This window comes from Anguilla anguilla, chromosome 2, assembly GCF_013347855.1.
Source record: "Anguilla anguilla isolate fAngAng1 chromosome 2, fAngAng1.pri, whole genome shotgun sequence".
Taxonomy (NCBI): domain Eukaryota; kingdom Metazoa; phylum Chordata; class Actinopteri; order Anguilliformes; family Anguillidae; genus Anguilla; species Anguilla anguilla.
This window is the reverse complement of record NC_049202.1, coordinates 68,180,934-68,204,127: the sequence shown is the minus strand read 5'-3', so window position 1 is coordinate 68,204,127 and position 23,194 is coordinate 68,180,934. Positions and strand designations below refer to the sequence as shown.

General features: G+C 48.5%; 2 protein-coding genes across 4 annotated transcripts; one reads left to right on the top strand and one right to left on the bottom strand.

Annotated features, from left to right (window-relative positions):
• The first annotated feature begins 761 nt into the window (after positions 1-761).
• LOC118219836 (CCN family member 1-like) lies at positions 762-7,759 on the top strand. Of its 2 annotated transcripts, XM_035403293.1 has the most exons (6): positions 762-963; positions 1,078-1,134; positions 2,900-3,113; positions 4,679-5,071; positions 5,174-5,352; positions 7,245-7,759. In XM_035403293.1, exons 1-6 carry the CDS (start codon positions 850-852, stop codon positions 7,548-7,550), a joined length of 1,263 nt encoding a protein of 420 aa, XP_035259184.1. In that variant the 5' UTR covers positions 762-849; the 3' UTR covers positions 7,551-7,759. The 2 variants fall into 2 exon arrangements, with proteins under 2 accessions (XP_035259184.1, XP_035259185.1); XM_035403294.1 differs by having other exon boundaries at positions 762-1,134.
• A 3,881-nt stretch (positions 7,760-11,640) lies between these two features.
• On the bottom strand, positions 11,641-22,237 carry LOC118217230 (ATP-dependent RNA helicase DDX39A-like). Of its 2 annotated transcripts, none has more exons than XM_035399092.1 (10): positions 22,159-22,237; positions 20,755-20,963; positions 20,357-20,484; positions 16,536-16,812; positions 16,243-16,361; positions 15,984-16,115; positions 14,715-14,824; positions 14,244-14,388; positions 12,711-12,858; positions 11,641-11,789 (listed from the first exon to the last, which is right to left on the bottom strand). In XM_035399092.1, exons 2-10 carry the CDS (start codon positions 20,960-20,962, stop codon positions 11,773-11,775), a joined length of 1,284 nt encoding a protein of 427 aa, XP_035254983.1. In that variant the 5' UTR covers position 20,963; positions 22,159-22,237; the 3' UTR covers positions 11,641-11,772. The 2 variants fall into 2 exon arrangements, with proteins under 2 accessions (XP_035254983.1, XP_035254990.1); XM_035399099.1 differs by having other exon boundaries at positions 20,755-20,966; positions 22,159-22,228.
• Positions 22,238-23,194: the final 957 nt, after the last annotated feature.

Below are 23,194 nucleotides of genomic sequence, written 5' to 3'. Positions count from 1 at the left end.
CACCCTTACTGCACTTTCCACACATTCTTGTATCAATTAACATCTTTCTGAAAGAGTTGCGGTGGACCCAAAGCCAAAAGTGGAAGGACACAGAGAGAAATTAATGTCGTAGAGGCAGGAATATACAGGGTGGAGGACATGGGAGATGCAGGAGAGGAAGAAAAGAGACTGATTAGGTAGAAAAGAGGTAGAACAAAGACCACCAACATTAGAGAAAGTTACATTTTAAGATGATGAACCCATTAGCAACAAAATTATCCAAACATCACAGGCCAATGGCCTGCTTAACTCAATATAGGACATGTAGGCCATTCATGAAAACATCATTATTGGTGCTGTTTTCCCCTGAATATTGTATGCATTCGAATAAGCCCATGCACCTATGAATATGGCCATTCTCATCGCACTCTGTGTCAGTATTTTCTTAAAGAAGGGGAGGAAATTCTTAAGTCTTTCTGCAGCAGTTCCACACCACTAGCAGCACACACCAACCAGCTGAGTATATTTATCTTGGTGTTCAGAGGGCGGCGGGCGAAAAAAGGAATTCGTGTGAATACAACTTTAAAGCATCAATAATATTTTTATTCAAACATAAATAAATAAACACCAAAGGCTGCGCCTCTATGGAATGTGGTGAATCTAAATTTTTATGAATGACAGTATTCATCCCCGCACACGCCCCCAGCCCATGTTTCCGCTGTGGAGTTCTAAACCCCGCCTATCTCCACCCCTTTGGAATGTGTTGGCCAGCTGCCCGAACGTTAATTGGCTGGTCTCCGTGCGAATAGGCGGAGCTTCCATGAACACCACGAGGGTAGTATAAAGCATCGCTGCAAGTTTATTCTCTGAATGGTAGTTTTCTGGATGTCTTGTGTTGATCGCACCGGAGAATTTCAGCAGAATAAACATAGGACAAACTACAGCACGATTAGAACTAAGGGTACCTTTACGATACCATATCATGTACGTTTGTTACAGAAACCAGGGACGCTGAATTCAGAATATTTGTAACTGTCAATCTGTGGGTAGCTATCACTATTTTAAACTATTAACGTTACGTTGTTATTTTATACATAGAGCAAGATGGATACATTTTTATACGCTGTCACTTTAGCAATGGCTACCTTCTGTTTGGTAAGTCCAGTTTACCTCATCTTGTTCGCTTTGATAGTTTGAGTTTTTTTTATTTTTATTTACGTGATATATAAAAATAAAAAATTTAAAATTCCGAATTAAAAAATGTAATTCGGAATATGCAGCTCAGAATTTAACTTGTATACAGAAGTGCTCATGCCTGAGCAAATGCCTTGACGATATTTCGTCAGTTCAAAACATATGATTGATTTTTTATTATGCGTGAAATATTAACATTTCATGAGCTTCGCTGTGTGTGTGCTATTGAACTTGATTTGTCATCTAAAAGATTGTGCATTCGACCAAAGCTGAACGTTCCATATTCCAAATCAGTCTGCGTGAATTCTTATCAATCTCACACTTGAAAGATTGGCAGTATGTGATATGTTAATAGTTCCTGTTTTCATTTTCAATGAAACGTCATGGAGGCTGTTAGTCACCATCGTTGAGAGACTCTACTTAAGATGTAGACTTCGGTGACTTCCGAACAAAAAAGAGAGAGACGAACCAGCTTTTTTTAAAACAAGCACATCAATGGAAGGAACGTGTTATGACGCACATTTGTACAGACCTGTACTTGTTTAATGGGCGAGCATTTCACATTCCTCCTCCGTTATGTGTGACAGAGAATTACGGGCACTAAGTACGTGAACTCACTGTTTATTTGGAATTTTGACTGTCTCACCATTGAGAACTGAGACAGATTGAGTCAATGCAGATAGCAGGCGTGCCCTCGCACAGTGCAATTAGGCAAAGCGGGGAGCTGTACTGCGACTTTGATCATAAGATGGTAAAGGGTGGGGCACTTCTGCTAAATCCTTGGAACGGCACTCCTGTGTACTATGATTAAACGCAGGCATGGATCTGATCCTGCAAACAGTGTCTTAATTTAAACATTAGTGCCCAGCTGTTGTGTTTGAGGTCACGCAGTTATCAGTGTGCTTCTGGTCTGAAGATTGTTAATATTCAGCCACCCCCCCCCCCCCCCCCAAAGTCAGACTTGCTATTGATCTTAGTGATTGATTACATTGACGTTTCGTGGGCTGTTACCTCATAATTCAAAAATAATCCTAAACATGGAATGTGTTGCCGTATGTTGCGATACAGAACACCTGAGGTAAAAAAAAAAGAAAAAGAAAAAGGTACTGTATGAGGAATATCAACACAGTTGTAGTCCTACATTATTCTATTCGATTAGGAGAATGGAGATTGTATGTATAAGGGTTTGCTTGAATGTGTGCAGTGGCCTACGGGTTCAGGGATCAGAAATGGTCATGAAATGTGACATACATTCAGGACTGAAAATAGCTGGAGCCTGCTGACGGGGAACAGTCTAGAACGGCGTGGCTCCAGCTCCGTGGACGTCGCTTGAAGCCGAGTCTCTCGGATCATTACTTGAAAAGCCGGGATAACCCTGGATAATTTCAATATATTTTTTTTTTTGTCCTCCGTCTTTGATTGGACACAAGCCAAATAGTGACATCCAAGGTCTGCCGTGCTTAAAAATATCCTGGCATGCCCAGAGTTCCCATGTTCCCCCAGACATCCAAATAAATAAATAAATAAATAATCTCAGTATTCAAAATGAATATCTATTTTTACAAGTTCTTGCAGTAAAATGGGTGCCACTGAGGTTGTGTATTCCTTTTCGGCAGCTGCGATCTACCTCACAACATGAAGTATTTTCCCCACCTCTTGTTACATTCGGTCTTGCGTGTGGTCCGCGGTTTCTGCGATTGCAACGTCCCTTCCTTCGCCCGCGCAGGTCGGCGCCGGCTGCCCGTCCGCGTGCGAGTGCCCCGCGGCGCCCCCCGTCTGCCCGCCGGGCGTGAGCGCCGTGGCGGACGGCTGCGGCTGCTGCAAGGTGTGCGCCGCCCAGCTGAACCAGGACTGCCACCCGCTGAAGCCCTGCGACCACCACAAGGGCCTGGAGTGCAACTATGGCAACGACGTGGCGCGCACCTGGGGCATTTGCCGCGGTAAGGCACGGAGAGAGCGCCCGCCATTGGTTCATTATTACATTATTATTGTGACGGAGTGTAGCACAGTGGGTAAGAAACTGGGCTTGTAACCGAAAGGTCGCAGGTTCGATTCCCGGGTAGGACACTGCCGTTGTACCCTTGAGCAAGGTAGTTAACCGGCATTGCTTCAGTATATATCCAGCTGTATAAATGGATACAATGTAAAATGCTGTGTAAAAGTTGTGTAAGTCGCTCTGGATAAGAGCGTCTGCTAAATGCCTGTAAAAATGCCTGTAATATTATTACAGGCATTTAGCAGAAGTTCTTATCCAGACTTGCATTGCATCCAATGATACAGCCGGATATATACTGGAGCAATGCAGGTTAAGTACTTTGCTCAAGGGTACTACCGGGGAATCGAACCTGCGACCTTTAGGGTACAAGACCAACTCCTTAGCCATTATGTTACACTGCCGGCATCATCTGTCAGCAGCACGACCACCATCACCATCGTCGTCACCACCATCATGAAAATTACCGCAGTGCTGTGATTCATAGTTTGAAGTGCCAGCGTGCGTTTTACCACCCGTACACACACACACACACACACACACTTTGAAAACTGGACCCCGAGCAGTGTGTGTGACTGTATACATACATACGGACAGGTGTATTTTTACAGCGAGTGGAACAATGCTGTTAACAAGTTCAGTTTCCTCTTTGGGCCCGCCTCCGTAAAGCCAAGGCCAGGGTTTGTTCACTCAGCTTTACATTCCTCTTTTGTGCTTTTTTTCGCTTGATGGGTGTCTCATTGTGCCTCTGGCTGTGGGTGGGGGTGCGTCATGGTAATTAGACGTAGGGATTAGGAGGACCGCTTGGGTAATCTGAGCACTTGGCTCGAACCCCACGAAGACGTGGCTGACATTGACATCTGCTAGACTAAAAGCTTGTCCCTGACTTGTGTTTGTATTTTTTTTGTCTGTTGTTTGTTATTACTTAAGAAAGAGTTTTAACAGACAGCATATGCGGTGCAGAGATGAGATCCAGCCCTCTGACAGGCTGACAGCATACCGTTGGTGGAACTGCCTTTTTTTTTGTTAAACACAGACTAAAGACTTGTGAAAATGTCGTTTAACAGCCCTTCAATTCACACTGCAGAATCTCACACGTTTCTTCTCTTTCGCACACTCACTCCTTTCCCGCACTCTTGACACATCCAAATGTGTTTCTGGTTCCCAGCGGTTGGTTGAAAAGACGCCCAGATTGGGTCTTCCACCAAGAGGAACATGTGCAAATGCCGCCCAGTCTAATCGCACCCCCGCCCCAACCCCCCCGCCCCAACCCCCCCCCCCCCCCCCCCCGCCCCCCCGCCCACCGTCTGGAGGCTTTCTGTGACAAAGGATAACCAGTTTGACATCATGAGCTCATATCTCATTGAGCAGACTTGAGGGTGGTGGTGGTGGGGGGAGGGTCTTTCTACCCTGCTCACCCTGTGCTGTTCTGCCCCCCCACCCCCCACCCCCCATGCAGTGTGTGATTGTGTTTTAATTTGTACCCCCCCCCCTCGGTTCCCTCCCCCGCAGCGAGGCTGGAGGGGCGCACCTGCGAGTACAGCGGCAGGATCTACCAGAACGGGGAGAGCTTCCGCGCCGGCTGCAAGCACCAGTGCACCTGCATCGACGGGGCCGTGGGCTGCGCGCCCCTCTGCCCCAGCCAGGTGCCCCTGGCCTCGCCCGCCTGCCCCGCCCCGCGCCTCCTCAAAGTGCCCGGCCAGTGCTGCCTGAGCGTGGACTGCGGCAAGGGGGCGCCGGGGCCGGCCCCGCCCCCCGCTCACCCGCACCCCTTCCCGTTCCCGTACCCTTACCCGCACCCGTACCCCTACCCATACCCCTACAAGCCGGACAAGAGCCTGGAGAACGAGCTGGTGGAGATGGGCAAGAAGTGGAGCAAGCAGCGTGGCTACAAGCGCATGGCCGGTAAGAGCAGGGCTACGCGCGCCTCAGAATGACCCCGACTGTGTGGGGGCAGGCCCGGGTTCTGAAGCCCCTCTGTGTGCCCCTCTTTCCCCCCCCCCTCAGCGTGGAGGCAGGTGGGAGGGGAGTGCACCATCCAGACCACCAGCTGGTCCCAGTGCTCCCGCAGCTGCGGGATGGGCGTGTCCTCCCGCGTCACCAACGACAACGCCCAGTGCAAGCTGGTGAAGGAGACAAGGCTGTGTAACGTCCGGCCCTGCGGCTCTGCACCTGCTCCGCTCAAGGTAAGGTAGAGGGCTCGTCTGTGAGCCTGTCTGTGCTGTAATGTGTCTGTGAGCTCGTCTGTGCTGTAATGTGTCTGTGAGCTCGTCTGTGAGCCTGTCTGTGCTGTAATGCGTCTGTGAGCTCGTCCGTGAGCCTGTGTGTGCTGTAATGTGTCTGTGAGCTCGTCTGTGAGCCTGTCTGTACTGTAATGTGTCTGTGAGCTCGTCTGTGAGCCTGTCTGTGCTGTAATGTGTCTGTGAGCCTGTCTGTGCTGTAATGTGTTTTTGAGCATGTCTGTGCTGTAATGTGTCTGTGAGCCTGTCTGTGCTGTAATGTGTCTGTGAGCATGTCTGTGCTGTAATGTGTCTCTGGATGCATCTGTACTGTAACGTGAATCTGTGGGTGCTGTATCTTATGTCTGTGCTGAAGCATACATCTGTGATTGTGTCCATACCGTAATGTGCATCTGTGCAGAATCGTGTGGGGGGGTGGGGGGGTGGGGGGTCGGGTATGGGGGGTGGATTCTGAAGCGAAAGTGCTGTGCTGCGTGTGCCAGGGCGAGTGTCCGGGCAGAGAGGGATTCCCGCCCTTTATATAACGCGAGCGTCACCGGAGCTTTCCGCCACGTTCCTCCTGTGAGTCACCGGCGGAACCTTTAATGGCACTGCGTGGGGCAGAAAGGGCGAGGGGCTCAGCGGCAGCTGGATCGACATTAATATCGCGGCATTCACCACCCGCCCCCCGCCCCCCCCCCGCCACCCCCCCCTTCCCCATGCCCACTCGCGCACCCAGCTTCACCTTCTATTTGTGGTCCTGTTGCTGTGTGTGGATAGACACAACCCTGATGGTGGCGGATCAAGGTCAGGCTTAGTTACCAAATATACACCAGCGCTGCCGGTCACTCCAGAGACCGCCCCTGAAAGCTTGGACGCTTAGGACAGGTACAAACATACTGCCATTTTTTTTTTTTTTTTAAACGTTGAAATTTAAAACACCCCCAGAACAGTGGAGGAGCTCTCCCGGAACACACCAGCAAGTACATTTGTACTCTGCAGAGTGCGAAAACCGGGGAAATGTTATGATGCCGAGTCCTTTTCTCGCTGCGTCTGATGGGAACATGGGAAGGCTGATTTACTCACACACCGCTGGTGCCTTTTAAATATAGACTCCCACCCCCTGACATTCCTGACGAGCGAGCGGAGGAAGCTCTGCGCCCCGTCCACTCGGGCTGGCAGTTTTGCGGGTCTATATTAGTCTGCCTCCGTTTCCCAGGCTCCCTGCAGTGGGAGCGTGCAGAGAAAGCATCCGTCGGTCCGTCCGGCTCCATCCAGCTTCGTAACTAATGGGCCGTACTGTGCATTCTGCCTGTGCTAAATGCCCCTCTGTGTGTCACAGTGCAGTCGTGATGCCTATTGTGTTCAGACGAGAACCAGACCAGGGTTAAAGTTACAGCGCTACATGCGGCGTCGATTTTCACGCTCTTGCAAAACGTAATCCAATATGCCGTTAAGGAAACCGACACGCAAAAGACTCGTCACAAGGCGTCTCTTAAACGCATATCACAGCCGGTGATTTGCAGCAAATCAGACGTAGCGACGTCCCATTCATCCGCTCTGCTCAGTGCATTGTGGGTAATCCGCCTCCATTTCCTGTCCTGTGTGAAGGTTTAACTCTGCCTGTAGGGTTGGGAGCCTCTGACGTGCTGCTGCGTCAGGCGGTCCTGTATGTTCACCGCCCTGCCCGGCGCCACCGTGACCTTTCCTCGCCGTTTGACCTAGCGTCGTCAGCGCGGTAACCGGGGTCCTGTGTCAGTGCCGTGTCAGTGCCGTGTCAGTACTCTGTCAGTTCTGTAACCGCGTGTCATCGCCTCCTCTGACCCCCCCCCCAACCCCCCCCCCCCCTCTGTCCACAGGCGGGAAAGAAGTGCTCCCGCACGCGCAAGGCCCCGGAGCCGCTCCGCCTGTCCTACGCCGGTTGCCGCAGCGCCCGCCTGTACCGGCCCAACTACTGCGGGGTGTGCGTGGACGGGCGCTGCTGCTCGCCCCGCCGCACGCGCACCGTCCCCGTGCCCTTCCTGTGCCCCGACGGCGAGCGCTTCGACAAGGCCGTCATGTTCGTGCAGTCCTGCAGGTGCAGCGAGGACTGCGGCCACCTGAACGAGGTGGCGCTCACGCCGCAGCACTGGCTCCACGGCGACACCCACAAGTTCATCGACTAGCGCGTCCGCCGCCAGCTTCCCCGCCGCCGCCGCCGCCGCCTCCCAAGCGTACCCGTTAGTAGCGTCCCAGGTAGATGCCGTCGGAAGGACGTGCGTTCCTCCGTCTGTAGAATTGTTTGAAAGCTGAAAAAAGGAGGAGGACAGAGGAGAACATTTTGGAAATGACAAGAGGGGTTTTTTTTTTTTTTTTTTGGAAAAAAGCCTTCGACGATTATAATTGGGATTAACGAAAGAAAAAAAAAAAAAACCCGACCCAGAGTACACACGGCCACCGATGAACTGAGGAGTGTGTGATCCAGGGTGGCCCGTTTCCTGGCTCAACCGGCTGCATTCTGACCGGCCGTCCACAGTCAGTCCTGATTGGTGGAACTGAGGCTCTGTGATGGATTTAAAGGGGGGGGGGGGGGGGGGGGGGGGCAGGCGGAATCACAGCGTCACACAGAACCTGATTGGAAGATGCTGCGCAGGCTCGTGCATACAGTAGCTGGTGTGCAAGCGGACTGATTGGCTGCCGGGGGAATGCCGGGTTACGTGGAGGCTTGCGCTCAGTTTCGTTACGTCTGACCACCCAAGTGCGAGTCAAAATGGCCGCCGGAGAGAAGACTGGGTTTCCTCTGAAATTGACTTGTTCTCCATTAAGATTATCTGTTCATTTGGATATGCCCAGATGGGCTTGAAGCCTGAAACTATAAAACGCTCTAGATTTCACTTCATTTTTTTTACAAAAGCTTCATTGTCAGCAATTTTGGGGGGTTTTTTTTAGCAAGTAAAATTGACAGGTACTTTGAAAGTGATTGGAACTTATTACTACATCCATTCAAGGATATTCTGTTCTGACTTGTCTTTATTCCACAGACTGAAATATTAAGGCAGAGATCTGGGAGGAGGGCAGGTGGGGTTGGGGTGGGGGGTGGGGGGTGGGGGGTGGGGTTACAGGCTCACAGACAGTGGCTCAGCTGCATTCAGAATCAGAAACACCGCTGTCTGTGAATACCTGACATGCTCTGGCCTTAAGCAAAAGGGAAAGAGTGAAAGATTTACAACTGCTGAGCAGCGAGCTTTGAATTGTGATGTCAAAGTATTTTTACCCGTTGATCATAAAAAAAATATCCAGTATTGATGGTTGTTCTCTGAATAATGGGTCAGGAACCCTGTGACTAAAAACATTTTGTAATAAATTAAGATGGGGGAGCCTCCTTCACTTGCAAATGTAATCCGGTACTTTTTGTGTTTGAAAAAAATGTACATATGGCTTTGCCTGTAATCCGTAAACTGATGCAGACACACATCGTTTTTCCTTTTGTGTTTATATTCTGTTGGTTGAGATTAGAATGAGCTAATTTTACATGCAGCCTGTGTGACGGCCCCTTACACAGTTGAGCCTACGCCCCAGATCGAGCTGGAGATACCCTCGATAGCTAGGGGGTGGGGAGGGTACAGGAGCAGCACCACAGCATTGTTTGGCTGCTATAATTTGACATCATCCAGAGTTCTTTTTCGGGAAAATCTGGTTTCAACATGTAGAGAATGCTGCTACTGACTAATTACACGCTTTTTTGGGGGGTTTTTTTTGTATTCTGAAAATATGTTTCGGGGGCAGGCAAAATTTGTTCCTTTCACAATGCATTTATCTCCGTCTTTTTTTTTTTTTTTTTTTTTTTTAAAGTAAATGTTTATATTCAGCTGCGCAGTTTGCATAGATCTGAAAGTTCAGAAATCCGCTTTAAAACTTTATTGTTCTGGAGCTGCAAGGAAAACCCCTGGCTCCTTTACGGAGCTTCCTTCCTTTTCTTTCTTTTTTTGTCACATCAGGCATTTGTAACAAATGTTATTTAAGAGTGTTCATTTCAATTTCAATGTCGTGAATTGTGTATATGTCTTATATAATCGTCTATACAGTACAAACATTGCACTAATTATTATTATTATTATTACATTGTTAATGGGAGTCAGACTGCTATACCCAGCCTGGTTCCCATACAATTTGAATAGGCAGCTATTTAACTTTAGAAAGTCCAAGAAATTTTTAATTCCTTAAATTCAGGAACACAGCAAAACAATTGAGAAGTAGTTTGGGTTGGTGTATATGCTGTGATTGGGCGGTTCTGTCTCCCCCTGATTTCACTCATTTGGCAAGATTCCTTATTTGCACACAATGTATATATCCTACATTTTTTAAAATCAGACAAAGAGCACGCAGGTTGAATTGGCCGTTGTGGAATCTGCACTTGTACTATACAGTTGTGAAAGTGGCGCCATGCAGCAAATCAGCATTTGTTTGTTGCTCAAAAATGCTGAAATGGCACCGCATACCCTGTTTATCTGTCCCTGTCCCCGTCTCTTGTGCTGTGGAACAGATGCACCTCCCATGATTTCCATTTGTGTCGTGTTGAAATGGGCTGGTTTTGGTGCGTTCTGCTCTAGTGCATGCTCGTTGATGAATTGGGGTTGATTTCCCCCCTGATCCCTGGCCCTGGCAGGCCCCTTTTATGCGTTGAGTTGCTACGCTGGAGCTCCAGGCCCTGATGTTTGAATAGCAGCTATACTCCGGGCCTTGATGTTTGAATAGCAGCTATAGCCCAGGCCCTGATGTTTGAATAGCAGCTATAGCCCAGGCCCTGATGTTTGAATAGCAGCTATACTCCGGGCCTTGATGTTTGAATAGCAGCTATAGCCCAGGCCCTGATGTTTGAATAGCAGCTATAGCCCAGACCCTGATGTTTGAATAGCAGCTATACTCCAGGCCCTGATGTTTGCATAGCAGCTATACTCCGGGCCCTGATGTTTGCATAGCAGCTATACTCCGGGCCCTGATGTTTGAATAGCAGCTATACTCCGGGCCCTGATGTTTGAATAGCAGAAACTCCAGGACCTGGATTGATATCGATTTGATATCGAATGTGGTCCCTCCTGAATTTAAAGGCCACTCGAGTTTAAAATACAAAAATGTATTGTAAAGGCAAACAAAACTACACCATATGTACCTTAAAGTTGAGTATTGTTTAGCATCCATTGAATGTATTAATTTTGTTGCATTTAAAGCAATTGAATAAAATTTTGCTTTTTAAGTGTTCATGTTTTAATGCCTTTTGTGCACCCTAATCAGACGACTACACGTGAATCAAGGACTAGGTCAGTCACAAGCTCTGAATATATCCAAGGCCCTCACATTCACAAAAGCCAGCGTGCGAAGTGGAGACGCACACGGAACCTTTTCCTTCCCTTCACTTCGATTCCACAAACGCACGTCAAAGTTTAAATTTGGCCTTCGGGAACACGGCGGACACCTGATACGCGGTAAAGGGTCCGTGGAATTCGAGCTCAAGTTCATGTTAATTTTAAAATGGGTCGGGTCATTAACAAGCAGGACTTTTACACGGGGCAAGGCTGGCAACCCAAGGGGTTTCTGCATTCATTCCATTAGAGAGCCATTTGATTATTTGGTGGGTGCACGCCAGTCGATTTCTATAAATAGGGATAGGATGGGGATGCGCAACTGGCGTTTAATTTGCAGTCATGGCGCCCCCTGGTGACAGCGTGTACCCACCATCCTGATGGACCTGTATAATTGGTGTTTGAAATGTCTATTAAAAAATTCAAAAGATTAATACGCAAGATAAGATTTTAAATTTGGAATCAGCCTTCAAGTCCACACAAATACAATTTTGGTATCCCATGGTTAAGCCCCTGCACAGAAGCCTGGTTTTTGCCCTTGGGATTAACTCCACTGGGTAACAATTAAAAAATTTTAAGAGCATTACACTTTACAGAGCACCAGGAAAAACCCAATGGCTCTGACCTTGGAGATGAAAGCACTTGTATAGAAAAATTAAATATTCAGAATACGAAATAGTACTGAAATATTTTAATGTAAAATGAGTGCCTGATTTGCAGGCACACACAGCAGAACCTCTCTGACAGTCATTCCAACCTCACCTCCGCAACAAATACAATACAGTAAACTGACATTGTATAAAAAGTTTTAATTTCATTAACCAAAAACAAAAACCACGATTAACAAGACAAAATTAAAACTGGACACCCCACCAGATACAATAAAATAAAAGTTACACTTGGGAACTGGGTAAGGGAAAGGGGGCGGGGTGTTGTGGGTGGGGGGCGCTTTAAAATAAAAACATTTAAGCTCAGTTTCCCCCAGAAAGCATAACGGGAATGGGGGGCGGGGAGGGGGAGGGGGTTTAACTTCACTGGGCTGGAGCACTCATCTGGACTGTTCAACTGCAGAGAGGGGAGAGAGAGGAGGGGGAGAGAGAGAGGAAAAACAGCGTCAGGCCACAGCGTACCTGGAGTAATACCACCAGCACAGACCAGTCAGCTCAGAGCTTTCAAAAATGAACCCTCTAATCAGCGTTTGCATCAAAAAACAAAACAAACAATTTAATCAAATTGCAATCTTAATCATATTAACTATACTCAAGCCCATCTAGATTTGGAGCATCATGACATCCTTTTCTAAACTCCCAAGACTCTCAGGCAGACTCAGGTTTACACTGGAATCTCTGCCCTAGTAACTGCTAAAGAAGGTTAATCACCCCTCCTGTCCAATGAGCATCACTCCTGCACCCGATACGCAGCGGGCATGACTGTGGAGGTCTCCACGGGTCAGATGCAGCAGCTGGCTAAATGCTACATCCGACATTAAACACAGCTTTTAAGACACAGGTAACATTTACACCTGTACGCACTTCCTCCTCTTAAACCTGGAGGTTAAGCTGTAACACCCAGGAGCGAGCAGACAGAGGGTGTGACCCTAAACCTCTTCTCCACGGGGATCACAAATTGTTGTTATTGTTATTATATATATGTATATATGTTATTATAACCGGCAAAACCATTTGTTATTGAAGCAGGAAATCTTCTTGCAACCTCACCACGACAAGTTATTAAATACCTAGTAGTAGAAAATCTTGATAATGATCAGTAGAGTGTGGGAACCCTTTGCCTGCTCAAAATGAACTTCTCACCCCAGTGCATTATGTACTCAACGATATCAAGTTTATTTTAAAGCACTTTAAAGCACAAGAAACGTGCTAGTCTGTCACCCATTTCATCACCTTTTTACCAAGGATACGAACAAACGGGCACGCGTATGAGTGCCACGCGCGGAGGTCTGAGCGCTGGCGGCTGTTAGAGGCTTACTGTAGGTGGAGATGTCGATCTCTTCCGGCAGCTCGGCCACGTTGACCTCGAAGCGGTCCTGCACGTCGTTCAGGGTCTTGGCGTCCGTCTCGTCGGACACGAAGGTCACGGCCAGGCCCTTCGTCCCGAACCGGCCCGCGCGGGCCACCTGTCGCGGGGGCGAAGGGGGGGGGGAACGTGAGAAAAGCCGGGCTCCAAAAACGCAACCGCGAAAAGCAGTTACAGAGGTCACCCAAACGGGGCTACAGCAGATGGACGCCACGTCTTCCCTTCAGTCACTGCTGAAGTGCTGAAGCCCCACAGGATGTAGCAGCAGACCTGCAGCGCTTTAGCCTGGCCCTGCGGTGCCCTGTAAGAGCTCTGTGGTGCCCTGAGGGGGCCCTGTGGTGCCCTGTGAGAGCGCTGTGGTGCCCTGTGAGAGCGCTGTGGTGCACTGTGGTGCCCTGCGGTGCCCTGTAAGAGCTCTGTGGTGCCCTGAGGGGGCCCTGTGGTGCCCTGTGAGAGCGCTGTGGTGCCCTGTGAGAGCGCTGTGGTGCCCTGTGAGAGCGCTGTGGTGCCCTGCGGTGCCCTGTGAGAGCTCTGTGGTGCCCTGAGGGGGCCCTGTGGTGCCCTGCGAGAGCGCTGTGGTGCCCTGCGAGAGCGCTGTGGTGCCCTGCGAGAGCGCTGTGATGCCCTGCGAGAGCGCTGTGGTGCCCTGCGAGAGCGCTGTGGTGCCCTGCGAGAGCGCTGTGATGCCCTGCGAGAGCGCTGTGGTGCCCTGCGAGAGCGCTGTGGTGCCCTGCGAGAGCGCTGTGGTGCCCTGCGAGAGCGCTGTGGTGCCCTGAGGGGGCGCTGTGGTGCCCTGTAAGAGCTCTGTGGTGCCCTGTAAGAGCTCTGTGGTGCCCTGTGGGAGCGCTGTGGTGCCCTGTGAGAGCGCTGTGGTGCCCTGTGAGAGCGCTGTGGTGCCCTGTGAGAGCGCTGTGGTGCCTTGTGAGAGCGCTGTGGTGCCCTGTGAGAGCGCTGTGGTGCCCTGTGAGAGCGCTGTGGTGCCCTGTGAGAGCGCTGTGGTGCCCTGAGGGGGCGCTGTGGTGCCCTGAGGGGGCGCTGTGGTGCCCCGTGGGAGCGCTGTGGTGCCTTGTGAGAGCGCTGTGGTGCCCTGTAAGAGCGCTGTGGTGCCCTGTGAGAGTGCTGTGGTGCCCTGTGAGAGTGCTGTGGTGCCCTGTAAGAGTGCTGTGGTGCCCTGTGAGAGCGCTGCGGTGCCCTGTGAGAGCGCTGCGGTGCCCTGTGAGAGCGCTGCGGTGCCCTGTGAGAGCGCTGCGGTGCCCTGTGAGAGCGCTGCGGTGCCCTGTGAGAGTGGTGGTGCCCTGTAAGAGTGCTGTGGTGCCCTGTGAGAGCGCTGCGGTGCCCTGTGAGAGCGCTGCGGTGCCCTGTGAGAGCGCTGTGGTGCCCTGTGAGAGCGCTGTGGTGCCCTGTAAGGATGCTGTGGTGCCCTGTGAGTGCGCTGTGGTGCCCTGTAAGGATGCTGTGGTGCCCTGTTAGATCAGTTTGCCTCACCCTGTGAAGGTAGGTGTCGGAGTCCTCGGGCATGTCGTAGTTGAAGACTATGTTGACTCTCTCGATGTCCATCCCTCGGCCAAACAGGTTGGTGGCCACAAGTATCCGCCGCTGGAAGTCTTTAAACTGCTGGTACCGAGAGAGCCTGTGGGGGGGGGGGGGGCACATAAGAGGGACACACAGAGGGGGAATTAACTCCACACAGAATGCCACAACTCTCTGTGAACCCTAGCAGCATTCTCCTGGTGCGTCACGGTTCAACCAGACCGCTTTTTGAAGAGGTAACGGAACATTTGCCCAGTTTCTCCCCCCCCCCCCCCCCCCACATTGAGAAAACACCCAGATAAACCCCACTGGAAAACCAGAGTGGCGTTTCACAGTCGGTTTCTTTTCTTACGGCACCGTGGACAGTACTGGCCGGCGGCCTGGGGAACAGGCCGACGGCAGAGCTAGCGCCGGTAGCGGGCTCACCTCTCCTCCTGGGCCATGCCCCTGTGGATAGCGATGGCGGGGAAGTTCTGCTCCACCAGCAGCTGGGAAAGCGCCACGCAGCGCTGCACCGACTTGACGAAGATCACCACCTGCAGGTTAAAGACACGCCGCTTGAACGTCGACGAAACTCCTCGAGGAACGCAATACCGCTCGGAAAAAGACCGACGTTCCGGTCGCGAGATTCTGGAATGTACCAGACCTGGGTCACACATAAATCATTAGAGGAACCAGCTCAAGCCAGAGAAAAAAATGTCATTTACAAGTTCACTTAAAATGTAACTTCTTAGTTATCACGGAATCACACAATAGACAAGAAAAAAAAAAAGTTGCAAGAGGTGGGAAACAAGCTTTCTGGAAGGGGGGGGGGGGTGTGTGTGTGTGTGTGTGTGTGACTTCCAGTAACTGCAGCTTTACTGCGCTTTTGTGCCAAGCTGGTAAATATACCCACTCTCCCAAAGCATACAGCAGCATATAACGTACTCTGCCAAGATGGTCTGAATTGTAGGTCTGAGCAAAATAAATTACCATTTCTACAGCGTTGACTCCACCTGAACAGCATGGCACCATTTATGGCTGATCAGCGTGAGTGGTCACATTTTATTTCCCATGTAATTTTGTTGCCAATAGGCTCTTTGGCTTCACACATTTCTATCAAAAGGCCTTTGTCTAATTAGCTATGAGAGACTTCACACCCACAAATTATACAGCCCAGAGCAAGCAGATGTTGCCAGGCTCAAATGGTTAGGCTAGATTGGTTAAGTTTATTATTTTATTCATTTTTCATGTAATATTTAACAAACGTACATATTTTTAAGCCACTCCTCTAGGAAGAGGACTGAACGCACAGTTTGGACGTCTGTAGAGTTCTTAAGTAAATAAAATGGCCCCAAACACCTAAGCACGTACTGCAGCCATTTTACAGCTGAAGCACTGCACACATGCAATAGCACTGGTGGAGAAAGGGGGAGGATGCAGATCTACTTCTGGCTGGCTGGCTGGCTGGCCAGCAGTAGCAGACACCCTCCACCCCATGGATACTCAAATCCGGACCTCAAATCCAAATCCGTCCCTGGTTTTCTTTATCCCCCAGCTAATTAGCTGAACAATTAAGTGCTACCGATTGGCCAGACCGCATTCACACCCGACTCCCAGGCAAAGGGAAGGTGGAAAACGGGCAGAGCTCGGACCTCTGGGGCCGTGACTGGAGTGACAGGGCTCCGCCCTCACGGCACACACTGACGCGGGTACCTGGTTGAACTCCAGGACGTCGAGGAGGTCGAAGAGCTTGCGGTTCTTCTCGCTGTCCTTTAGCTTGCAGTAGTACTGCTGCAGGCCGTGCAGAGTCAGCTTGGTCTCGTCATCCACGAACACCTCCATAGGCTAAGAGAGAGAGAGCACAGTGGGCGAGATTACCACCAGTGAGGCCCGGGACGCTGACCCGAGTTCTGCCAGAACCCGGACGGGCTACTCGACGCGGAGCTGACAGCAGCTCTCGCCCCGCACTCACGTCCTGCATGAACTTGCGGCAGACGGGTCTGATCTCCTTGCTGAGCGTGGCGCTGAACATCATGCACTGCTTCTCGTGGGGCGTCAGCCGGAAGATGTCCTGCACATCGCGCCTCATATCTGGAGGGAGAGAGACCGACCAGGGGGGTCACCGACCGATCGAGAACGAGAACGCCGAACGTCGAAAATCACACACAAGCGTCGGATTCAAAAAGGAGGGAGCACGCGCACAGAAATGCCTCGGACACTGCAAACGGGTCCCACAGGAAGAGCCCTCGGCCTGCGGGAACTCACCCAGCTGCTCCAGCATCTTGTCGCACTCGTCCAGGACGAAGTGCTTGACGTTCTTCAGGTTGAGGGTCTTGTTGCGGCTGAGGGCCAGGATGCGCCCGGGCGTGCCCACCACGATGTGGGGGCAGTTCTTCTTCAGCACGTCCTCGTCCTTCTTGATGGACATGCCGCCGAAGAACACGGCCGCCTTCACGGTGGGCATGTACTTGGAGAAGCGCTCGTACTCCTTGCTGATCTGGAAGGCCAGCTCGCGGGTGTGGCACATGACCAGCACCAAAACCTAGGGATGGGGGGGGGGGGGGGGGGGGAAGCAGTGGGTATTAAATAACCGCAAGATCCTCATCTGATTAGCACACGCCACTATCCCACAGCGGCTTACACATGATCTTACATTTCCATCTACAGCCAGATATCTTCACCCGACAGGAAGAGGGTCGGGGGGGAGGGACCCCGCATTCCGGAGCGGTGGGCACACACAGATGTGCCCGAAATGGACACAAGAGCGCTGCAGCGTCTCCTATTTTAAACCCCAGGGGGCCGGCGAATGCATTTAACCTTCTCCCACACCACAATATTTGTCAACAGAGGCAGTGTCCAGGGGAAACAGTGTGGCACAGGGTGTAGGGCGCTGGCTGAGAGAGAGACACACACACACACACACACACACACGTACGAGCACACAGTCCCCATCCTAAGGCCAGGGGTTCCATTTCCCACAGTGGCACATCCTGCACCGTGATCCCATTTCTATCTGTAGCGCCCTCTGCTATCCACCTCTCTGACCAAAGTGAAAAATACATGGGACCGGTGAGATCGTTCCCTATCCTTTAAAAAGTCAAGAAAGCAGGGTCCTCCAGAAACGCATTTCACAAATAACACCGAACCCATTTCCACTGTAAAAGTCAAGGTTTCATTTGACACAGGACTGCATTTATTGGTGTTGACTTCTTCCCCTTGTAGAATTCTATTTTGTAGAATGTGAGACTTATTTAATGAAATACGCAAAGGGAGGAGTTTAGATATGAATGAATCATAGCATTTGTATAGCACTTTTCCCGAACGCTCAAAGTGCTTTACAGTGATGAAGGGGAACTCACCTCACCCACCACCAATGTGTAGCACCCACCTGGGTGATGCACGGCAGCCATTTTTGCGCCAGAACGCTCACCACACATTAGCGAAGGTGGAGAGGGAGAGAACATTTTTTAGCCAATTAAATCAGGGGATGATTAGGTGGCAAGTTTGCAAGAGCCAGATTTGGAATTTAGCCAGGACACCAGGGAACTCCCTACTCTTAGTGATAAGTGCCATGGAATCTTTAATGACCACAGTGAGTCACCTCGGTTTAACGTCTCATCCGAAAGACAGCAATGTATGTCAGTCCCATCAAAGATAAGGCATAACCACAAGTTGGAGAATGCTAGACAAGAGCATTCCCATATCTGCGGTGCTAACTATTGGGCACAAATACATATTCAGCTGTAGCACTGGTACCGGAGCAAGTTAACTACCACCAATAGCCTCCATCACACTTGTTCCATCCTACAAAACTACGTTCGTGATTGATGTGGATTGTCCAGGACAAGAATCTAGATAACTAAAAGTTGAATAAAACACCACTGAACTAAAGCAGCCAACCGACGCAGATTTAATTTTCAGTAGCACACAGTGAAAGATGCCTCAGTTTAATCTGGCAGATCCGCGCAGCATCTCTCCCACTGTTGTGAGTGCCTCCTCAACAGGGCTGGCCCCTACCACAGCACAAGCACAGAGGCAGGAGCCAGCGGGAAATGGCGCTTCTGCAGAACTCATGACCTCAAGTCAAGTTTCACTTAATCATTTGTTGGAATGGTTCCTTGCATTACTCTCGCGTTATTTATTTATATATATATATATATATATATATATATATATATATATATATATATATATATATATATATATATATATATATATATATATATATATATATATTTTTTTTTTTAATCAACGGGTTCTCATTTCAGAAGTCAACTATACTAGGGGCGACATAGCTCAGGAGGTAAGACCGATTGTCTGGCAGTCGGAGGGTTGCTGGTTCAAACCCCGCCCTGGGCGTGTCGAAGTGTCCTTGAGCAAGACACCTAACCCCTAATCCCCAACTGCTCTGGCAAATGAGGCATCAATTGTAAAGCGCTTTGGATAAAAGCGCTATATAAATGCAGTCCATTTAACTATTGATAAAATATGGTACAAGCGGGTTGTTAGCGAGAACATTTCTCAGGATGGTTACAGCAACATCATAAGACACTGCATCACTGAGGAGACACTGGGTGGTCACGCAGGCGGCTTCTGAAAACTCAGCTCGACATAACCTGCTCCCAGCACTCCTACAGCATCTGCGAACGTGTGAAGAAACGCATTTTAATGCACGTTTTACTGCGCACAAGAAATGAGTTCTCTACTTTATTGAACAGGATGTACCTTTCCTTTTTAGCATTTGATGGTTTGACTTGCTTCCATGTAAAATTCTTTTCTTTTGCATGAGATTTTCCATAATCAGGCCCAAAATGTGCTGGAATGAGCAGGTATCAAAGGGGAGGCAAGCCATGACAGCAGTGTGTTTGGGGGGGGGGGGGGGGTTTGTTACAGTCCTTCATGCTTAAATACAAAAATACTCAGACCAAGAGGCCTTTGGTTCACTGCAGCCAGCCATTTATTCCATGGAACCGTTAGGAGTGAAGGGTTTGTAAAGATACTCTTCCGTTATCTTGAGTCACCATAAACAGAACACGTCCTAGAGTTCTGTATTCCAGCGTGGGAAAAACTATATGAAGTTCCACACACGAGCAAAAGGCAGATGGAAATCTTCCAGGTCAGAGAAAGACACAGCAACCAGTTGGACAGCCTCATTCCACCGAAAGGGGTGAGGAAAAGCAGCCAAGCCAGAGCTACAGAATTACTTTTCCAGCAACCAGTAGTAACAATAGCTAGACGCCATGTTATGTCAGTTGTCAACCTCTAATTGGCTGTATTAAGCGACAACAAGTCTCCCCTTTCTCTCTTCCAACTTTGTGACAGAACATGCAAACTCCACCCACAGATCAATCCAGAAGCAACACCACCAAGCAGGCTGAGGTGACATCGGAGAGCAGAAAAAATAAATGCAACTTAAATTTTTTTTTTTTTTTTAAAGATTGTGGAAACCCACCCAAGAACAAACCCAACAGGTTCTGACCAAGAGGCCAAAACATGGCTTTATTTCTGAAGCTCACTTCCTGGCCTTGTTGAGATGTTGTTCACTAGCGCCAGTGCATATGGCTCCAGCATAGGTCTTTCAGCCACACATTTCAATGCAGGTCAAGGTACCAAAACGCTCAAAATACAAAGTCAATCATTTTTTTCCCGACATTGTCTAATTTGTCTAATGTCTCCCTGTATGCAGATTAAGTTAATATGAACTATATTTTAATGTTATGAGGACAAATCAGGGACAGTTGGTGTCATTGCATCTCATGCGCTTAGTGGATATAGCCAGACTTGGCCGAACTTCATGTCCATATAAGGGTCCCTCCTTTACTCTACTGCAATCTCCGGTTACAATGTGTACAACATGGCGGCACCTGAAAATCGCACTTTTGTTGTTTCAAAATATTTTTCACCAAGCCCATAGAAAGTCAATAAGTGACATCACAGACACTTTTCTACAGCTGAGACTCAACGGTGAAAAGGAGGTCACAGACATTCACACATCTCCCCATTCATATGCCAGTCCATTGTTCACACCAACGTGTTGCTCAGCTTTGTTGTGCCAAGCAGCACTCAGGGCCAGCCGAAACGCTCACCTGTCCGTCCACCGGCTCGATCTGCTGCAGGGTGGCCAGAACAAAGACCGCCGTCTTCCCCATACCGGACTTGGCCTGGCAGAGAATGTCCATACCCAGAATGGCCTGTGGGATGCACTCGTGCTGGACTGAAACAGATACAGCACTGAGGGTTACAGGGGAACGCTGCATCCAAAGTTGGACATGACATTGCCCGCCTCCTGGGTGGAATCAATGGTCCGGGTTTTTCAGAGTCCAGACACAAACCTCAGAGGGGAGTACTACTAAAGCAAGCAATCGCCAAAGTCTTCAGAAAATCTGCACTGCTACGGTACACAACATGTAGTCTAGGATTATTCACCCACTTAATTTCAAGGGAACCCCTTCCCAGCAATCGGGTACACAACTGCAATACTCACCCTCTGATGGATGCTCAAAACCACAGTCCACAATGGCACGGAGTAGCTCGGGTTTGAGCAAGAAGTCCCTGAAGCCAGAGCTGTGGATAGAGACGTAGGAGCCCTTCACCTCCTTCTTCCCCGCCGGGACTACGCTCTCTGGGGCGACCTGAGGCTCTTCCTCCTCCTCGTAGTCCAGAAGCTCATTCTCAACATCATTTTCAGCCATGCTGCTTTGTGGAGACGACAGAACAGGGCGGTTTTAAGGACAACCACACACACATGCGTGTGTATTTTTATCGATAAATTGTTATCAAGACATGTAGCTACACGCTGGCCACCCCGGGACACGTTCTCGTGTAAACGCGCTAGCAGTTGAACGCAATTCGTCATTAATAGTATTACACAATAATAAGACTAGAAAGATGGCCACGTTACTTTAGTACACCAATATTAAAACGAGACAAAATTTACAGATTGTATATAATGTTGCATAGCTTATTAGTAGGTTAATTTATTATCAAATCCTGTGCAGAATGTACGGGTTCGTTTCGACAAATGGCCGCAAAGAATACGCTACTTATGCTGCAAGTAAAGTAAGCAAGTTATGAACTAGCTAGCTGAGAAATATACACAATTAAACAAACCTGTCCAATAATTCAACCAACCTTAGCTACTTTATGAAAGTTCCATAAATAATAGGACGACAAAAAATCGCAACAAGATAAACATTACGAGGTCAGATCGGCAAAGGCAAGCCGGTGTTCGCAACCCCGCTAAAAGCAGGCCACAACCGCACCACGATATTTCCTGAGTCGCTCTGTGGGAGACAACCGGCTAATTTTCACGCTACTCCGCATACAGCCGCAGCAATCATACACCTCATTCGCCGATCGACACTATTTCCCACGTCGAGGAACATATAGGTACGGACGGGAAAAGACGAAGATGGTCATGGTTTGTGACAGTCATAGCTAACTGGCTACCTAGTATTACTAGCTGTAGCAGTCTAACGTTTGTAACACCAAACAATGGAGGCAAGCTACCACTTTCATTCAAAGTTGTTCCCGGTAATACAGCGATGTGTATTGCAATAACAGTGCAACCATATCGCGAAATCAAGGTAGAAGTTATTAGTTTCGATAACTGCTAGCGAACAGCAGGAAAGCAAAGTAAGGTAAACTTAAAGAATCGTATGAATAAAAACCGGTTAGCCATTTAGCTAGGTAGCTATGGCTTTCGGTTTCTGGAAGACCCTTGAAAAAAATTAACTAGCAAAACAAACGACATCAATTTTTTAAACAAAAAAATAGATAATGTACGGTTGGTAAACTTTATGTTAAAACACAAATTAAACCACACACAAGAACTAAGAATCGTAATCGTAGGATTCTTTTTTTTGTTTCCAAAACCATATACTCTTACCTTACGGTTACGCTTCTATCTCGGTTCAAATATTAACGTAACTGCAGTCCACATGGGTAGGCCTCAAGCTTATACTAACTTCCGGAACAACCCCCTTCTAAAAAATATGAATTCCATTGGCTGGTTTACACGCCAATTTTACAGAATCTCTGAAAAATATTAACTTCTATTGGTCTATTAGATATCAATCAAAGAATTTAGGCATGTCGCAGACGTAAACTGGGCTTTGTGCAGCCCATCGGAAGTTAAAAACAGCATAGCTCGGCATAGCCTTACTGAAATATATGTATATATATATAAATATATATATATATATATAAATATATATATTTTTTTTTTCAAAGATTGCATTGAATACAAAAACGGCATTGGATATTGCGCTCATTATGCGTGACTGAGTACGCAACATTACTGGATTAATGACAAAACAAAGGGTACAGTAATGTAAATTTAACTAATAGAAAGTAAAAAGATAAATTAAAACAATAATTAATGAATTCATATATATGCAAACACACATATACATCAGTATGGGGTCATGACAGATTCTATTTTATGAAGCCATTCAGCGACTTAACATTTCAAGCTACTGTAATCTAAGACATTACCATTCCCATTATGCAGGTCTCTCACTGACTATATATTTTATCCAACCACTCACCATGAAGTAAAGATTTATTTTCATAGAAAGCACACCTGTTGTTTCAAATCATAGTATTGTGGGGTGTGAAGTTGTGTTTGTATGCCAGTTTCCAATATAATAAAACCTGCTGTTGGAAATTGGATCATTGTAACAGCAGTCTGTTAACAGCAAAGTCACATTTAAGGAGAAATTCAATTCCTTCTACTTTTTAAAGATCTCAGCAGGCACAGAAAAGACTACCCATTTAAGTTTCAACATACCATTCATAGCGACCTTCATACAGTACCTTAGTGAAGTTGTCTGAAGATGTATTCATGGTTGCCACACCAAGTTGATCAGAATTTTGGTAATTTAAAATAAAAAACAGGCCTATAGAAACACTTAAGGTTTCAT

Coding starts and splice junctions, on each gene's coding strand:
- LOC118217230 (XM_035399092.1), bottom strand. CDS start 20,962: ATGGCTGAAAATGATGTTGAGAATGAGCTTCTGGACTACGAGGAGGAG. Junction 16,116..16,242: donor GCCGCAAGTTCATGCAGGAC/GTGAGTGCGGGG, acceptor TCTCTCTCTTAG/CCTATGGAGGTGTTCGTGGA. Junction 14,389..14,714: donor GGCATGGCCCAGGAGGAGAG/GTGAGCCCGCTA, acceptor CCCCCCCCACAG/GCTCTCTCGGTACCAGCAGT.
- LOC118219836 (XM_035403293.1), top strand. CDS start 850: ATGGTAGTTTTCTGGATGTCTTGTGTTGATCGCACCGGAGAATTTCAG. Junction 964..1,077: donor CCTTTACGATACCATATCAT/GTACGTTTGTTA, acceptor TTTTATACATAG/AGCAAGATGGATACATTTTT. Junction 5,072..5,173: donor TGGCTACAAGCGCATGGCCG/GTAAGAGCAGGG, acceptor CCCCCCCCTCAG/CGTGGAGGCAGGTGGGAGGG.